The sequence below is a fragment of the Dromiciops gliroides genome, chromosome 1, assembly GCF_019393635.1.
Source record: "Dromiciops gliroides isolate mDroGli1 chromosome 1, mDroGli1.pri, whole genome shotgun sequence".
Classification (NCBI taxonomy): domain Eukaryota; kingdom Metazoa; phylum Chordata; class Mammalia; order Microbiotheria; family Microbiotheriidae; genus Dromiciops; species Dromiciops gliroides.
The window spans coordinates 516,959,467-516,978,956 of NC_057861.1; the positions used below are offsets into that span (position 1 = coordinate 516,959,467).

Genomic DNA, 19,490 nt, shown 5'->3' on the forward strand with positions numbered 1-19,490 from the left:
AACAATATTAGGTTCTTAGTCTTTGCCTCCGCTATCCCACCCTTGCACGCTGAACTGGTGAGAGGGCAAGCCCTTTAGAAACCATCAGGGCAAAATATTTAACAAAGATTCAGTTATAAGAAGTTTCACCCAAACAAAGGATAGACCAGTTTATTATTTATTCTGTCACTTCTCATACATATACAATTCAAAATAAAAAAATAAAAAATGAATCTTATAAAATATACACTGTTCACACTCAGAGGGTCCAAATTATATTAAATTGGAAAATGAGTTGAAATGTGCAAAGATGCACACACACACACACACACACACACACACACACAGAGCAGGGTTTATTGCTCCTTGCTATGAAAAAAAAGCCTACTTCTGAAAGGTATTTACAAAAGAGAGTGTAAAGCAAACAATGATTAAAACACTATTGAACAATAAAACCTGTACAAAGAGCTGGGGTGAAAGTTTTGGAATGAATTGATAGTTCTGTTCACAGGCATTTTTTATTGGACAGTTCAGCCACTCAGTTCATTGGTCAATTCCCAACTTGTTTCCAGGTAGGGAAGGGACTGAGAAGTCATTTGAAAAAATCTAAAGTGGGTGAGATTTAAGTAAAAAGAGACTTTTCCATTAAAAAAAATATTTTTTTCTTTCTTTTTCATTTCATTTTTTCAGTCATCTGATGGCTCCAGTCTCTATGATGAATTCTTAGCATCAGTCCTTCTGCATTACTTCCACAGTGCCAGGAGTCCCTAATCTGTCAGCAAAACTTGGGAACAGAGGCTGGTCTGGAACATTCTTTTCACTCTTGCTCAAAATCCACAAATGTTACAATCTTCTGAATTTTTCTATTTGTTTTTGTTTAAAAAAATTTTAGATGAAGAAAACCTTTCTTAAAACCATGTTCCCCTCATAAAAAGAAAAAAAAAGTTACTTTCGCTTAAGAGGCTTTCTGTGCCTAAATATCTAAAAGCAAAATTAAAATAAAATAAAGGGTTTTTTTAGTAAGCAAGTTTCCCTGAGACTCTTATGCAAACCAAACCAGATTTTACCCCAGATTTGATCTACAATAAAATCTAGGAGATTCAGCAGCATCTAAAAATTAAATTACTAGCTGTGTGACTATTGTCAAGTTATTTAATCTCTCTGAGCCTCCATTTCCTCATCTGTAAAATAGAGATAATATTGTTATGAGGATCAAATGAGAGACTGTATGTAACTAAATTAAAACACTATTTAACTAATTTAAGATGACCTGATATACTAACAAATAAAACTAAAACATAAGGAACACAATTCAATGAAAGTAAAGTTAAGTCCCAAATTGGACAATAACCTATAATTTACCAATCTGATAAACTAAAATTTCATTTCCAATCTGGAATTAAATTATTTCTTTTTAAAAGGCTGCTACAATGAGGGGAAGCTGAAGGTAAATCTCTTCTCGTGTAGACTGAAGTGAAGTCAATCTTTTTGTTTCTTTCCCTCTGCTAGGAAAATACTGAAAGAAAACAGTAACACAATCTATAGCTCTCCAAGATATTTGATTTGACAATGACCATTTTCCTAAAAAGGAAAAGAGGGAGAAAGGGAGGGAGATGGGGGAGGAGGGAAAGAATGAGAGAGAGAGAGAGAGAGAGTTAAATAGAAACATAATGAAAAATGGTTTTCTTTAGAATGTGCATTCTGCCCTAGGAACTAGGTTTCAGATGAAATTGAATCACTGTGTCTAGTGGAAAGCCCTCTGGCACAGGATCTGTGCCGAAAAACCACAGCTACCTTCATTACAGAAAGAAGAATTTCTCCTTCAGTCACCATCGGCATCTGAGTCAGCATATTTCAATTCACACTTAACATCAAAGGGCTTGTCTTTGATAGGAAGATCATCTATTTTCTGAGAATCCTCTCTGTCTGTTTGCATTTTGCTTGTTATGGTATCTTGTTCGGTCTCGTAGCCTGTGTCCAAGGCCAGTTTAGGTTGCTCTCCATTTTGGTGTGAAAAACTCCCTTGTTCCACCAAAGTTTCTTTCACACTCTGCTCACAATCGGAAAAATCAGACTTTGTTTTTTTCCTACCCAGTAACATAACTGAACGGAATTTTAAACACTGTTCTGGAAGGTAGCCCTTATAGCAGTTGTAGGAGAAGAGACAAAGAAACAGAACAAAAAAAAATAAAAAGAGAAACATTAAAAAGCGATTATCATTTGACTTTAGGTATAGGCTCTTCTCTGAATGAACTTCAGGGACAGACTGGATGATGATTTTTGGTTCAGAGACTGTGCTTGTTAAGACAGGGTTGGAAGGTTGTGTTACTATACTTGAAGTCGTTACCCACATAATTGACATGGCTGAAGTCTGAGCAGTGGGCCCTTTCGTTGTCATGCCTGACATTTTTGGGGCAATCCTTTTACCTTCTGTTTGTGCTGCTGTCAAGGTAGGGCTCACAGTAGTAGTGTGGGAGATCTTTTTCACCTCCAAAACATGTTTAGCAATCACTTGAGAGAATTTCTTATTCTTCACCTTTTCTTCAGATAAACACTGATAAACCCCACTGTCCCCTTCTGATAAGTTGAATATGAGCAAGGCCTTCCCCACAAGGCGGTACTTAGGGCTCTCCACCTTCAGGACACCATTCTGGAACTTCCAAATTACTTGGGCCAAGTTGGACTTTTGAGAACACTTTAGTTCTGCTGTGCCTCCAAAATGCAGCAGGTAATTTTCTTTTACTTTTTCATCTTTATCTGGAATAGCAAAATAAATGTGCGGAATATCAGTTTCTTTCCCAAAGTTTTTAATATTCTATTATACACAAAATGACACTTTAATTTACAATGGCTACATGTATTCTTCCAAAATAACCAAGGAATAAATGTAATTTGGAGCTTTCCACTGATGAACTTGTTCTCTTTTTGACTGGACAATGCTGAAATTTTTCTCACTATTTTAAGCTCCCAAGAGTGTTGAAGTTAGGAAGACCTGAGTTCAAATATCACCTCAGACACTTACTGTGTGACCCTAGGCAAGTCACTTAACCCCAACTGCCTTAAACATCTGGGGCCATCTCCAGTCATTCTGATGTATATCTTGCTACTGGACTCAGGTACCTCAGGAGGAGAGAGTGAAGCTGGTGACTTTGCACAGCCCTCCCTCACTTAAATCCAATTCACTTCATGAAAGCCATGACATCACCTCCCTGATGTCATGGTCCTCTTAGAGAAGGAAGGACAAACGACAAAAGCTGGGGAAGCTAGGTGGCGCAGTGGATAGAGCATTGGCCCTGGAGTCAGGAGTACCTGAGTTCAAATCCGACCTCAGACACTTAACACTTACTAGCTGTGTGACCCTGGGCAAGTCACTTAACCCCAGTTGCCTCACAAAAAAACAAACAAAAAAAAACAAAAGCAAAACAAACGAAAAAAACAACAGCCAATCATGATGTTCCTTCACTAACCCAATTAAAACAGAGTTCCCACCTGCTAAAGGGATCAAAGGACATAAACAAACTTGTTTATACATTTTGAAAACCTAATCACATTTGTTGATTTACTGGAATGGTAGTGTTAAACCCCATTCTTGACACAGGCATGAAAAGTCAAGGAAGAGCTGAACCCTTGCTAACAATTTACCAATCATAACACAGAAACTCAAGGCAATTCATAGAAACAGAAACGCAAATTTCAAAACTGTTTCCAGGGACATAATTGAAGTATCAAGGAATGAATCAGTGAATAAATAGTTCTAATATTTTTGTTGATAACATTTTGGGTCAGCAGAATAAATATTAGGTCATGCTTTTTTTTTGAAAAGCTGCTTTTGGTTCTTTCCTAAAATAATAGATTTAGAGTTGAAAGTACCCTTAGAGACCTTTTAGTTGAAATCCACTCATGTTATAAGACTTTTTTTCATGAGCCCAATAATGTGTAACAATAGGGTAGATGCTTCTCGAAAACAGGTCTTATACTTTAGGGCAAAAAAAAATTTTTTTAAAAACAAATTAATAAACTGTAAAAAGTGTTTCATGCTTACATTTTTTTAAAGGGACAAAAAGAGTAGACATTCCTGTTTGGAAGCCTTATTATACATGTACTGCCTGGACAAACTGATGGTAAAATAAATGAAAACAAATATATAAACAAAAAGTCCAAGTCGCCATGAAACTGAAAATATAATTTTGCAAAAAATGCTAATGTTGAAAAACTTACCAGTACAAGAAGATGCATCACCATTCATTTTCTGAATCAAACTGCTGAAAAGATAATCAGATTGGAGGTTATACACATATCATCTTTGGTGAAAAAGTAGAAATGCAAATATACACTTCATTCTTATTGACAGCTGTACATTTACCTGTTGCCGCCACGTTCTTTGAAGATATCAATACATGCGGCTTTTCGTGGATTCCAAGCACAGTAGGGATCCCTGGCTAACACACAATCTACACATGTGCTGTGTTTTTCACAGAAAGCAACAGGAGACTGAACCACACCAGAGTTGGAACCAGCGTAAATATACCTTTTGCCCTGTAAACATGAAAGGAAGAAGGAGCCTAATCATTTGGAAATATGCATATTATTTGATCTTAAAAAACCATTACCAATATTAATTGATCAAGCATAATACCTAAAACATAGTAGGCTCTTTCTTATTAAATGCTTGAGGAATTGGGAGCACCCATTGAGATAGTGCATTATAATTGAAAAGGCACTGGATCTGGAGCCAGAAAGCCTCAATTTGAGGCTGAGCTCTGTGACCACCAACCTCCCATTACCCAGGCTTGCAATCTAGGTATTGGACTAGACACTCTCACCTCACAAACCCCCACCCCCATATCTGATCTGTTGCAAAGTACTGGCAATATCTTTGGTATATGGCTCCTTCTTTCCTCTGACACTGCCACCACCCTGGTGCAGGCCCTCATTGCCTCATGCCTAGGTTACTGTAACTGTCTGCTGTTTAGTTTCCCTGTCTCAAGTCTCTTCCCACCACAGTCCATCCTCATTCACCTGTCAAACTGATCTTAAAGCATGGCTCTGATCATGTTACTTCCCTATTCAATGAACTCGAATGGTTCCTTGTTACCTTTAGTATCAAATATAATCTGGCTTTTAAAACCCTTCATAGCTTGGCGCCCTTCTCCCTTTCTAGGTCTCTTACACTTACTCTCCTCCATGTATTCTAGGATCCAGTGACAATGGCTTCCTTACAGTTCCTCACAAAAGATAGTCATCTCTAGATGACCAGATATCTCAACTCGCTGTTTAGCTTGCCTGGAATTATCTCCCTTCTTATCTCCATCTGGCTTCCTTTAGGTCCCAGATAAAATCCCATCCTTTACAAGAAGCCTTTACTGATTTCCCTTAATGCTAGGATTAGCTCTAAATCATCCTGTGTACATCTTGTTTGTTACATAGCTGTTTGCATATAGTTTCCACTTTTAGATGGTGAAGCTCCTAGAGAGCAGGGACCACTTTTTTTGCCTGTCTTTTTTTCTCTAGTGCTTAGTCACTGCTTAATAAATGCTTGTTGACTTGACTTGATGAAACAGATAAGAAACCCCTATGCAACAATACCACCAACTGCTTAAAGGTCTTTAGGAAAAGGGAGCCTACTACTTCTACTAACAGTACACTACATTTTTGGATAACTTTGTTAGGAAGTTTTTCATCTCCCTCTCTGAAACTATCACCCATTACTCCTAGTTGTGTCCTTTGAGCATCATCCTCTCTTACCTATCCATGCTCGCTTCCATCCTCCCTCTCTCCCTCTCCCCACCCAATACACATACACATATATACATATGTGTATATATACACAACACACATATATAATCTTTTCCCTCTTTTTAAAAGTTTTATTAATGCCTTTTTTATGCCATGGATATTTTCTTTTTTCTTTCTTTTTGTTGTTATTGCTTGTTTTTGGTGAGGCAATAGGGGTTAAGTGACTTGCCCAGGGGCACACAGCTATTAAGTGTCAAGTGTCTGAGGCAGGATTTGAACTCAGGTCCTCCTGACTCCAGGGCCGGTGCTCTATCCACTGCACCACCTAGCTGCCCCCCCCTTTTCTACTAAGAAGAGGGAATGTATATTTTTAAAAAGATCTAAGTTGCTTAATCCCTTATACACGAGATAAATCTCTTTACAATAACTTTCCCTTTTCCTCTTCAATGGAATTGCTTTTCATGTCCACAATTTCATTGTTGAGAGCTTCTCATATTTCCTGTGTTGACATCCTCTGTAGGATTTCAGGCCAAGGCATCTTTCCTTTCTTTCTCTGAAGCCTTTGAAATCTGCCCTACTAAAATCTAAGATGCATTTCAGATGACTGCTTAACACTTTCCACTAATTCTCTGTCACAGATTCCAAGATGGAATGCTTAGCATGACCTGGATCACAGAATTCCCAGAGAGACTTTGTATTATAAGATTTCTGAACTTTGTGGCTTCCTCCTTTCAGCAGCCATTTAATGAGGGTTACGTCACTGAATTCAGAGTTTAAGAGGTTGACAGAAAAAAGTCTTTTGTTCTGAAAATGCCCTTGATTCCTCACTTAGAAAAGATCTATAGATATGAACTGTTTACTGTGTACTTCAGTGCAAAGTAATTTATTCTTTTTACGTCTATTTTTTATTTTTAAATTCAATATTATTATTTTCAGTTCTTAATTCCCTTCTTCCTCTCTCTGCTTCCTTTACCAATTGAGAGGGCAAGAACCATTTTTTAAAAATCCTGGACACTATTATTTCAAGAAATCTTAAATGAAAATTGCCCGGATCTATTAGAACAGAAAAAAAACTGACTTAAGAAAGAATCACTGATCACCTCCTAAAAAAAACTAAAATAAAAAGTCCTGGGAATGTCATAACCAAAATCCAAAGCTTTCACGTCAAAGAAAAATACTGCAAACTGCCAGAAAGAAGGAGTCCCAGTAACAAGGATCCACAGTCAGGATGACACAAGATTTGGCAACTACTATTATCAAGACTGGGAGAGCTTGGAATATGATATTCCAAAAAGCAAAAGATAGGCTTACAACCAATAACACACCTGGAAAATAGGGGGAAAAGAAATGTGTCTCTGCAGACCTTTAGTGTCTTCAAAGGGCACTGAGGTAATTAAATAAGCAGATGTGTGTGTGTGTGTGTGTCTTCTGTTCTGAGGGTTTAAGAGAACTGTAAGAAAGGGCAAAAAAATATGTAGCATAGAAGGAAGGAGTGGAACTTGCTATTTCTCATAACTACAGTGGGTTAGAAGTGTAAATAAACATAGAGGGTAAGGATGGGGGAACAGGCATCAGATGAACCTCACTCTTATCAGAACTGGACGAAGGATAGTTGAACAGATTTGTACATGTATGAACACACAGAAAGCTTACTATAGAAATAAATCAAACTCAACAGGAAAACAGATGAGTCCAGGGAAAGGGAGGGAGGGGAGGATAAGAGGAAGCATAATACCAGGCAGGGAATAAACGCAAGTCAAACAAACTTCCTGGTCTTGAATTGCGGTTTAATGTATAAAGAAAAAAAAAAAGGGAAAGGGAAAGAAAAGAACTGGAAACTGGGATGGCCATCAACTGGGGAATACCTGAAAAAAGTGTGGTATATGAATGTAATGGAATATTATTATGAGACTATTACAGAAAATCTTGAGAAATATGAACTAATATAGAATGAAGTAAACAGAATCAGAACAATTAGGAACAATAGCATTATAAAGAAAAATGGCTTTTAAAGGCCTAAGAACTCTGCTTAAATAGAGCAATGACCAACCATGTCTCTAAGGGAACTATACCTCTAATGAAGCATATACAGATAATAAACCACTTCCTGATAGAGCTGTAAGACTTGTTACAGAGACATACATATTTAGACATGACCACTGTGTAGATATATTTTGCTTGACTTTGTTTATTTGTGACAAGTGTTTATTTTTTAAAATTTCTTTTAGGGGTGGGGTTAAACAGAGATGCTTTAAAAAAGGGCCATTTAAACATTTTTAAATGCACTAAAAACATTAGGATGAGGTTCAGAAAGATGCATACATAAGCAGGGCATTATAAAAGTAATATGTTGAATTTATTATATACTATTAAAAATCAAGCAGTATGGAAGGGGGCAGAGCCAAGATGGAGGAGGAAAGACATTAAGCTCACGGGGCTCCTGATACAATAACCCCAAAAATAGCAATAAAAGAACCCTTGGGGCAGAAAAACACACAAAAATACGGGCTGAGAGTTTTCTCCAGCTATTGACAGATTTCAGAGGGCCATGCTGGGCCACGAATAAAGCCTAACCCCACAATCGGGCCGACACACCAGACAACCGCCAGAGGAATTTGCCCCAGTGCCTCTGAATCGGCTGTAGCACCGGCGTCTTCTGGAACCGAGCGTGGGGTTGGACTGAACGGTGGGCCTGGGCGGGGGGGGGGGGTAAGTGAAGGGGTCCCAGTGGATTGGGGGGAAGGATTCGACTGTCCCACCCCAGCGGGAAACCAGGAAGAAATCCTGAGCAGCAGGAGACCCAGGTGGGGGAGGGGAGCAGTCTCATCGGAAGCTGAGAACCACACCATAGAAAGCTTTGCTGGTTGGTTTCTTAGTAAATAGGCCTGAGGTTATCTCGGGACCTGAGAACAGGTCAGGTGAGATTAAAGCCTGCCCCCCCCTCAACCCAAAACACCTGGGACCCTCTGAAGCTGAGAAGAGGAGTGGAGCCGAGAAGCAGCCCCTCCCCCCCCCCCCCAGCCACACCACAGAGGAGAGTTTAAAATCAAATGAAAGTGAGGCCAGGCAGACTGAGAAGGAGCCCAACCATCCCCCAGGCCATGCTGTAGCTTGAACAGTGTGTCCTGGAAGCAGCGCCACACTTAAAGAAGGAGTTAAAAGCCAAGAAATAGTAAGCCAGGATGAGCAGGCAGAGAAAGCAGAAGACCATCGAAAACTTCTTTGGGGGTAAGGTAGACCACAATACAACCTGAGAAGAAGATAATAACAGGGTCAAAGCTCCAACATCCAAAGCTTCCAAGAAAAATATGAACTGGTCTCAGGCCATGGAAGCTCTCAAAAGGGACTTTGAAGAGAAAGTAGGAGAGATAGAAAGAAGATGTAGAGAAAAGGAGGAAAGAATGGAAAGGGAAATGAGAGCTATGAAGGAGAGTCATGAGAAAAAAGTCAACAGTTTGAAAAGCCAAATGGAAAAGGAGATGAAAAAACTGTCTGATGAAAATAACTGCCTAAGAATTAGGATTGAACAAATGGAAGCTAGTGACTTTATGAGAAACCAAGACACAGTAAAGCAAATCCAATTGAATGAAAAAATAGAGGGCAGTGTGAAATATCTCCTAGGAAACAGCATCCTGGCCTGAAAAAAGTTAGATTCTTAGGACACTGCTCTTATAACAATGTGCCAAGAATGGGAGAATTTGAATGCTACAGATTTGACTCTTCCAGGTCCTTAATATCCTATCACCTTTCTTTTCTTTTCTTTTCTTTTTCCTTTTTCTTTTTCTTTTTTGCTGGGCAATGAGGGTTAAGTGACTTGCCCAGGGTCACACAGCTAGTAAGTATCAAGTGTCTGAGGCTGGATTTGAACCCGGGTCCTCCTGAATCCAGGGCTGGTGCTTTATCCACTGTACCACTTCCTATCACCTTTCAAAAATCCAGAATATCTATATATTCCCCACATGTTCCATATGTAAAAATTATATAACAATTGGTTATTTACTCCCACCCAAATTTAAATGGATCAGTCGATTCAAAATCTACCGATGCACACAAAATCTACAGTTCACACTATCTAAGCTGAGATTTCTTTTCCTCCTTATAGCAAAAATATTTAATACATGAAAACAATGTAAATCACAAGAGGAAACCAAATAGCTGTTCTCTACTACCCACATAAGAGTAGAAAACTGACCTCCCCCACTACTCCCCTTAGTAGTTAAATAGGAAAGAAATCTCTTGGGAAAAATTTAGGAAGGGGTGGAGAAAATATCTTCCAAGGAGCTGGGTAAATGGAGTAAGGGAACAATAAATCATTTCCCTTTCTTATTTCAGAACACTGAGAGCTGCCGGCAAGGGGATCTGTTAACCTATCAGAGATTGCTTTAATCTCCTAAAGCCTCCAAGCTTGGTTCTGCATTTATCAGGATTCTGTTCGTATTCCAAGGTTTGGGGATGCCACGACAGTACCACACCATATACTCCCCCTTATTTCTCTTTGATTCAACTATAGTCCAGAGCTTGCTGGAGGGCTCGTCTGCCATGGTTTGGGTCTGATTCCAACAAGGTTCGTGACTTTGATTTAATTCCATGGACATATACTACACTCTAGTCTCTGTTTGTTTGTTTCTTAAGTGTTCACCACTGGCCTGAAGGAGACTTGGGAAAGGGCATGAGAAAATCTGAATCCATTCCTGCTATTATCATTGCAAAAGCTACCCAAAGCAGAAGCTTTAGAGGCTGAGTCATCAGTGTCAGTATCACATGTAAAGGGAAGGCATTTTTCTGCCATAAAGAAACAATAATCAGACTCAGAAGCAGCAGAGTATTGCCTTGATTCTCAGAACTTTTACAATGTAGTACATGATACAGAAGCAGCAGAGTATTGCCTTGATTCTCAGAACTTTTACAATGTAGTACATGATACAAACTATGGAAGACAAGGATTTCCCAGGCTTTTATAGACATTTTACATTTTAGAGAGGGAACTAGTTTCTACATAAATCACTAGAAATAAATTTAATCCACAGCATGAGCAAACCTGTGGGCTACAACACTGCTTAAAAACAACAACCCAGGACTATATACTGCACTCCAAACCTTGCTTTTGACTCATCTCCACAGGACTAGAAATTTTCTTTCCTTGAAAGCTCATTCTACCCTGAACTACTTTTCATAATGGAAGTATCCACCACCTTTGAGGCTCCACCTTCTGATTGGCTGTTTCCTTCCAGAACCTCTAATTTAAGATGGAGGTCCAGGCCAAAGATGTCTTCATTATCCTCCAGGATGCAATGCTGACTCATCTGCATAGGACTTTCTCTATCATAACCCAAAGTAGGTACTTTACTCCTTTGCCTCTCCTCTTTTCAGCTCCCTTTTATGTCTTTCCCCATTAGAATGTAAGTTCCTTGAAGGCAGGGACTATCTTTTTTAATGTATGTATTTGATTACTCAGCACTTAGGCATGGTGTCCAGCCCATCGTAGTCACTGACTGACAGTGATTTATAGATGAAAAAAATGAGTCCCACATTCCCTAGAACTCAGCTCTTAACAATTCTAAACAATTGGTCTTCTATATCACCACTAGAATGCAGCTTTGTCTTTACCTTCTTAGAGGAGAGCAGAAGGGTCTGAACTGGTTCAAAGTCTTGAAAAAGTTGAGTTTCCTCAATGATGTGCATCCCATTTTCAGAGCTGACTGCTTTGTGCAAAGCCCCTGTGTCTGAAATAGCCAAGGCCAACATCTCAGTGTCATTATTCCAAAAGAAGATATAACATGTGACAATGGTTAAATGAATTATGGCTTGCTTGAGAAATAATCATTACATAGTATTGTCATTTTTCTTAACAACACTGGCAGCAAAACAAACAAAAGAACCCCCAAACCAACTCCAATATCTCTCTCTGAAGAGCAGAGTCCAATTTCTTCACCTCAACTAAAGTTCATTAAAAAAAGTCACAAATATACGCAGAAATCAACTGGCAAAAAGAACCATGTTTAAAAAAGATAAGGACAGCTAGAAACCCAAGCAGGCTGGCTGCTTCAGTTATTTTAAAATCATTGTTCATTTTTCAAAAATAGGCAGATTTTAAAATAATGTTGCTGATATAATAATTATATGTAAAATGTTTTGTTTCAAACTATTTGTAAGCTTAGGATAAAATATTTTTACATAGAGTGAAATCCAATTTAATTTAGCAAAGACTTATTACATACCCACTATGTGCCAGGTACTAGGTGCTGGGGATAAAAAGTAAAAAACAAAATGGTCTCTGGTCTCAAGGAGCATAAATGTTAACTAAATTATTTCTGATCTTTGGGCCAGATGAAATTCTTAAAATGTTGGTGTTTTGACCCAGAAAAGAAAAATGTGTTCTAAGTTAAGATTAACTTACAGAATGATCCTAAGAACAAAATCTGGATGGAAATACTCAACTGATACTTGGGCAACAACAAAGTTTCAAGCCATTTTTTGTTATAGAATGAAGATAATAATCAGGTAAAGAATTAGTTTTTTCTTTCAATATTAAACATGTTCTTCAATGGTAAGGTGGATATATTGGTTTGTTTTCCAAAGGAAGTTATGATAGAATCTCAAACATAGAAATCAATAGAGATGTCACTAAATAATCATACTTAGTAGGTATTAAAAAGCACCTTTATTTGTGAAAAACTGATGTGGTAGTTAGCAACTTGTGCTCTCCATGGCTATTTCTTAGGACTATTTTCAAAGTTCAGAAAATTGTATGGCCTATATTTTCATCAAAGCCTATGTAATCAATAAGTAAATCTTAATTTTTTAATCAAAATTTTCTAGTAGTAACTTTTCCTAAGGAATTTCACTGGTCTATAGATGAACTAACAGTATTTGAATGGCATCTTGCAAACTCACCTGTGCTAATGAACATGACATCATATACTGTCTTGTCAAGTGCCTGGATCCTATCAACCACAATCTGTGTGTAATTCACATCTCTTTTTATGAGCCTGGGTCTGTTTGCTATTGGAAACACAGAGTCATCCATTAAAGGGTGATCTTTCACAAACTGGAGTGTTTTGTCTGGCAAGTTCAAGGAGCTACTGTAGTTGGCTGCTCTTGCTTCATTGTTGATGCACTGTAAAAAGAAAATTCAGGAGAATGATCATAATTTGTTGTCGAGTCGTTTCAGCCCTGTCCAAATCTTTGTGACCCCATTTGGGTTTTTCTTGGAAGAAATTGGAGTAATTTGTCATTTCCTTCTCCAGCTCATTTTACAGATGAAAAAACTGAAGCAAATAGGGCTAAGTAACTTGTCTAGGGTCACACAGCTGGTAAGTGTCTGAAGGCAGATTTGAACTCAGGAAGGTGACACTTCCTGACTCCAGGCCCAGAACTCTATCCATTGTGCCACCTAGCTGCCCTAATGATCATATCACCAGCCTTTTCATTAGCCTTTTGATAACGGCTTTCTAAAAGTAATTTATTAGGGATTAGAATATTATAGTGATATATTACTTTAAGGAACATTCTTTTTTTTTTTAAACCTTGAGAAAAGAGCAATGGTATTTTTAAAAATCCACAAAATTCATCTTCAAGTAATCAAAAAAGCATTATAAAGCTCTTAGAAAATGTTTTGTTCTAAAATTGTGTTTATGAAATTTAATTTTGTTTTTTGCAAATGTCTCTATGTCCAGGTAACTTGCTTTTATGTACAAAAAAGGGTTGTTTTTGGCTTTTAAAAACACATAAAAAACTAAATATTTGAATGAATTTCATATTTCTCATTTAATTTCTACCCAACAATTGAAGAAAACTATGTTTCTAAAAAATAATCCAATTAAGCCTAAATACACTTTGACAAATTAATCCATGTTAAGTATTTTTAAAATTTAGATAAACTCTTGGGGATTTTTGTATTAGGATAAAAAATAAACTAATACAGGAAAGTGTCAATAACAAGAAATAGGGTTTTTTTGTTTGTTTTTTACTTCCGTGGCTCACTGATTTATAGGAAAGCCAAAACATATGACTATAAGCAGGTAATGAATATTTTGGGAAAGGAAACTATCTAATACACTTTGATGGATCAGTGATCTCACTGAAGCTTGGAGCTTCCTCCAGTGATAAATATTGCAACACAGCTGGTCATATATTCCAATGCCTTTTCGGTGAGCTTCAGCTACTTCAGAGAAGAAAGTTCCATAACTTTGGAGTGATATACCATAACCAGAAGATTACTTGAGTTTCAAAAAATATTTTTTTTGTTGCCAGGAGAAGTTTTGGTGGGTCATTAAAAACACTGTCAAGTTTACAAGGTTATTCTCCTCCCCTTGGTCAGTTTTGGTACTAATTCACTAACCATATACAGTTTTTTTCCAAGATATATTTATTGACTGGCCAGCTCTATGAGCTGTCCATTCAACTGCATATCATGTCCTGGACAATAAGAATCCTTAATTCATTTGTTTTTCTTATGTAGATTGCTAGATAAAAACTTTTTTGAGTAATTATTTCTCAATGAGGGTGCTTTGCAGTGGTGTAGGGTTTGAGTCGATCATTATAGAACATATGCAAACAGGTACATCTATAGAATCTTACTATATCCAAAGAATTCTTCTTCCATTTGACCTCTGTTCAACAATGGCAAACATCCTTGACAAGCATACATTTTATTCTTTGCTTGATATTAATGATTAGATAGTTACCAAAATTCTCTGATACCGTATTTCAAGGACTCTTGTATAATTTTTAACACATGAATAGAAGGTGACATGTTGTAAGGGAAACTTTAAAGGAGGTGTTTTGCTTTATGGAATCAGAAGCTTTTTTATATTCAAGCACTGTGGAATATCTATACCTTTTAGTCAAGTATGTGACTGTAAAGATGTGGTCAGTTATAAAATACCATTTGTGACTGTTTTCTTTTCATACTCCATCAAAGACGCCCTCAATACATATGTAGATTATTACAATACATATTATAGATTATTCTCAAAGCAATGAAAAAGTAGACATATAGGTCATTATAATGATATTTTCTTCTTCACTTTTTTGGGTCATAAAAATGTCAGGAAAATTTTCTAAGAGTTTGGTAACTCCTACATTCTTTCATATTATCCTAAGAATCCCTTAACACCTGCAAAATTATTTCCCTTCTAGCATAGGTCTTTTCTATGTATTTTTTTTTAGTGAGGCCATTGGGGTTAAGTGACTTGCCCAGGGTCACATTTTCTATGTATTTTTGCTATTCTTTTCATCATTGTTGTATTTAGTACCATTTCTACTTCTTCATGAAGCACACTGAGGATGTACTGGTTCACCATCATTAATGGAGAAAAGAATTTGTTATAAAAATTCTTGAAGATCTTTTCTATTTTTTTATCTATTTGTTCTTCTGATTTTGTCTTTAAAGCCTCCTGATATGGTCTCAAAAAATTTAAGGGATGATAGAGATGTACAGGGAGAAGGGAAAGGTAGAATGAGGAATATTATTTCACATAAAAGAGGCATGCAAGGAAGAGCTTTTTATAGCATAGGGGAAATGGTGTGGAGGTGCAATGTTTGAAACTCACTCTCATCAAAATTAGTTCAAAAAAAGGAAGAATATATGAATACATAAACACACATACTCAGCTGGCTATGGAAATCTATTTTACCCAGCAGGGAAATAGGAAGGGGAGGGGATAAGAGAAAGGGTGGGGGAAGGGGAATGATAAAAAAGAGGGCAGATTAAGGGAGGCATTGAACAGAAGTAAAACAGACTTTTGAGGAGGAAGAGGATAAAAAGAGAAAGAGAAGGATGAACAGAAAAAAATAGGATGGAAGGAAACATATGGTTAGTAATCATAACCACAAATGTGAATGACATAAGGTCACCCATAAAATGGAAGCAGATAGCACAATGGATTAGAAACTAGGGTTGCTCACAACAGGCACACTTGAAACAGAAAGACACACACAGAGATGAAATATGAAGGAACAGAATCTATGTTTCAGCTGAAGTAAAAAAAAACAGGGGTAACAATAATGATCTCGGACAAAGCAAAAGCAACAACAGACTTAATTAAAAGCAAGAATTATGGACACGTCATTTTAATTTAAAAAACATAGATAATGAAGTAATATCAAAAATTTTTATAGCAAGTTTCTCTTATAAAAGCCTCTTTTCTTATATATATATATATATATGTATGGAACAGAGTCAAATTTATAGAAATAAGAGCCATTCCCCAATTGATCAACTGTCAAAAGAACAGGCAGTTTTCAGAAGAAATCAAAGCTATATATAGTTATATGAAAAAAAATGCTCTAAATCAACATTGACTGGAGAAATAGAAATTAAAATAACTCTGAGGTACCACTTTATACCTATTAGAAATTATAAATTCTGGAAGTGATGAGGGAAAATAGGCATAGTAATGAACTGCTGGTAGAGTTATGAACTGGTCCAACCCATTCTTAGAGAACTTGGAACTATACCTAAAAAGACTATAAAACTGTATATATCTTTTGACTCGGCAATATCGCTACTACTAAGTCTCTGTGTCAGAGATCAAAGAAAAAGAAAAAGGACCTCTAGGTACAAAAATATTTATAGCAACACTCTTTGTGGTAGTGAAGAATTGGAAATAGAGGGGATAGCCATCAACTGGAAAATGGCAGAACAAATTGTGATAGAGCAGTTTTGTGATATACGAAATGACAAGCAGGATGATTTCAGAAAAACATGGGAAGATGTACATGAACTGATCAGTGAAGTGAGCAGAACCAGATCACTGAACAAAGAAACAAATATTATAATGATGATCAACTGTGAGACTTAGCTATCCTGAACAATACAGTGATGCAAATTCCAAAGGACTCATGATTAAAAATGCTATTCATCTCCAGAGAAAGAACAGATGAACTATGGGTACAAACTAAGTACTGTTTTCTTATTTTCTTTTATTTTTCTTGCTTTTTTGTGAGATGTTGCCAATATAGAAATGTTTTGCATGATTTCACGTGCATAATTGATATGCTATTGCTTGCTTTCTCAGTGGGTCAGAGAGGAGTATGAGGAAGGGAGAGAATTTAGAATTCAAAAATAATTTTTAAAAAGAATAAAAAATAAACATTTCTTAATAAAAGAAAAGAGTTGTGACACAGTGGGCATATTGAAAGCTGTTTAATATCACGAAAAAAATTTTTTACAAGGCCTTCTGAGAGGATGTGCCTTGGGGATCTTGTCATTCTTTCTGTAAACTTGTTTTCCTTCCACTGCCTCTTTTTTTTTTAATGAGGCAACACTACTTGTAATCTTTCACTATCCTTCCCTATGAGATTTTACAAACAAGTTTATATTCTAAATAGTACTGCTTTTAGTTGCCATTTTTCTTTACTTGACAAGGAGACCCAAAGTTTGCTGCTAAGGTGGTTTCTTGGCTCCTTTGCTCTCCTCATTGTAACGATTTCTATCTGGTAGCTTCATGGCATCACAGACAAAGCTCTGGACTAAGAGTGGGGAAGACCTGACCTTAAGTTCTGTCTGTGACCTGTACTAGCTGTGTTACCCTGGGAAAGATATGTAATTGTATTCTAGTTTTCTCATTTCTAATATGGGGATAATGATACTTGCCTGACAGGGTTGCTGTGAGGACCAAAGGAGCTGACGTGTAAAACACTTTGCAAAACTTAAAGCTCTATAAAAATACTATCTTTTATTATTATCAATCATATTTCCTTAGGAAATGGTCATAGTCTGTGATATTTTGTTTTCATTCATTTCAATTTTTTTAGTAACAAGACTGTGTGGATAAATCAGGGAAGATTTCTTCAAATTTTATACTATAACTTGAAATTTGATTTAACAAATTGATAGTCTAATTATATACACAGACAGATTACTTATTAATGATTCACACATTGGTAACCAGTTTTTTCCTGTTAAGATATAAACATTTCATTGTAAAGATGCTTGACATGTTCAGTGTTTACTGACTTATACAGAGAACATTCATGATATACAGGCATAAGGATATCATATAGTCTACAACCTCTTTCATTTCTTACATGAGCCATGTTTTCCAGTTTAATTTTCTACCTGTTCATTATTTGCAGTAAGTCTTGGTACATAAGCCACAATTATCTTTGTGTAGCAATTACTGTTTCCCACCATGCAAATTAGAAGGAAAAACATTGAAAAGATGTTAATAGAAAAACTAAGAGTCATAAATTCACCAGTCCTTCCAGTCACAAAGAAGAATACCCATCTTCATTTGAGGAAAACCAACTACACAAGCTGACAAGGAAATAAAAAATTTCCAAGTCAATCAAATATACATTCATCAGATTTTTCATATTGGTATCATTCTTGTATTGAGTGTTCTACTTTGCCTCTTTTAAAGAGGAGAAAATGTAATGCATTGTTCATTCTGATTTTTTTCTCTACTCACCGCTCCTGGGCGAGGTTTGGGAATCTCTCCACTATAACGGACCCACTTTGTATGGGACTGTTCCACAGTGGCACTCTGCATATATTTTCCTTTTGAGAAAACTTCTTCCACAAGGGACATGTTGTATGCACACACTGCTGACAGTCCCACATTATTGCTAGGTAACAAAGAAGAAATCGTTTTTTTCTTGATGGTAATAACTTTTTTTTTTCAGAAAAATAAAACTGAAAAATCTATCTCATCGTACTTACAATTGTGGAGTAAAAACTGCATAAAACACAGGTTCTTTCAAATCTGGAGATTTGAGAATAAAAACATCATTGATCACATTGAAGAAAAAGTTGTTTTCTGGTATGGAACAGATTAATCTGGCTTTTAGGAAGGAAGTCCATTTCTTCTGTAAAGTCCTTAAGCCTCCTTGGTCCCCCTAAAATCCCAAAGGAAAATAGAGGGTATAAATACATTTTCCATCTTGATTAGACATCTGTAAGTCATCTCTAAGTGTTTTGGTGTTATATCCTAAGAGAGTCAATGTAACCAATCTATTGCATTGACATTCACTGTGGCCAAGAAAATTAGCACAGGTGAGTGATCAGAAATTAGGTTATGCCAAAAAGAAATCAGGTTCTAGGAAATCAAGAATTCAAATAAAAACTGAAAACCATTGACATACAACACTGGTATTGCCAACTTGGACCATGTATATGTATAGTAAATGAAACTTATGACTCTTGGGTTGATAGACATTTAATTGTCCCCCCCAAAAAAGAAAAACAAAGTTTAAAGAATATACTACAATTAAAAGTTCCTGGGATTTTTTAGGCTTCACCAAAGTATAGTATAGTAGGCAGCTAAGTTTCTTGGTTATTAATAACAAAACTCTATTCCTAATAGCAACATGTTATTTTTGTCACTTGAAAACATGAGAAAGTCTGTTATTAACCCTAAGAGGAAGAGATGCTTCACAGAAGCTGGTGTATGCAGATTTAAAATGACTCATCAGATGTGCTGTCTTCCTGGGAGCTGTATCTGAGACATGACCAAAAAACCCGCCAAAGTGCCAAGATTTAGGATCATTCTGGGTTTTTGGCTCTGCTACTAACTGGGTGATTGTAGGTTGAGTTCTTTTACCTATCTGGACCTCTGTTCTTCATCTATAAAATGAAGGTATTGGGCTAGATGACTTGTACCATCCATTCAAGCTCTATATCTATCATACCCTGGGTCCTATGATTTGGAGGTAAAAGGGAGCTTGGAGATGATTAGTTCCACAGCCTCACTTCAGTTAAAGAAATTGAAGCCCACATAAATAAAATGATGTGCCCAGAGGTGACAGAGCTAAGAATGAACCCAGATCCT

At 36.7% G+C, this 19,490-nt stretch overlaps 1 protein-coding gene across 14 annotated transcripts in view; it reads right to left on the reverse strand.

Moving 5' to 3' along the window:
- The window catches only part of SEMA4D (semaphorin 4D), a 207,624-nt gene that overhangs the window by 42,547 nt on the left and 145,587 nt on the right, over positions 1–19,490 (reverse strand). For 9 of the 14 annotated variants that reach the window (XM_043972962.1, XM_043973008.1, XM_043972937.1 and 6 more), the window contains 7 exons: positions 18,383–18,558; positions 18,132–18,288; positions 12,610–12,832; positions 11,323–11,438; positions 4,343–4,515; positions 4,198–4,241; positions 142–2,736 (listed from right to left, as the gene is read on the reverse strand). In XM_043972962.1, the coding sequence (XP_043828897.1) occupies positions 1,802–2,736; positions 4,198–4,241; positions 4,343–4,515; positions 11,323–11,438; positions 12,610–12,832; positions 18,132–18,288; positions 18,383–18,558 (1,824 nt within the window). In that variant the 3' untranslated portion in view covers positions 142–1,801. Of the gene's footprint in view, positions 1–141; positions 2,737–4,197; positions 4,242–4,342; positions 4,516–11,322; positions 11,439–12,609; positions 12,833–18,131; positions 18,289–18,382; positions 18,559–19,490 lie in introns of those variants that run through there. The other 5 variants (XR_006353644.1, XM_043973034.1, XM_043973023.1 and 2 more) reach the window with 3 other exon arrangements.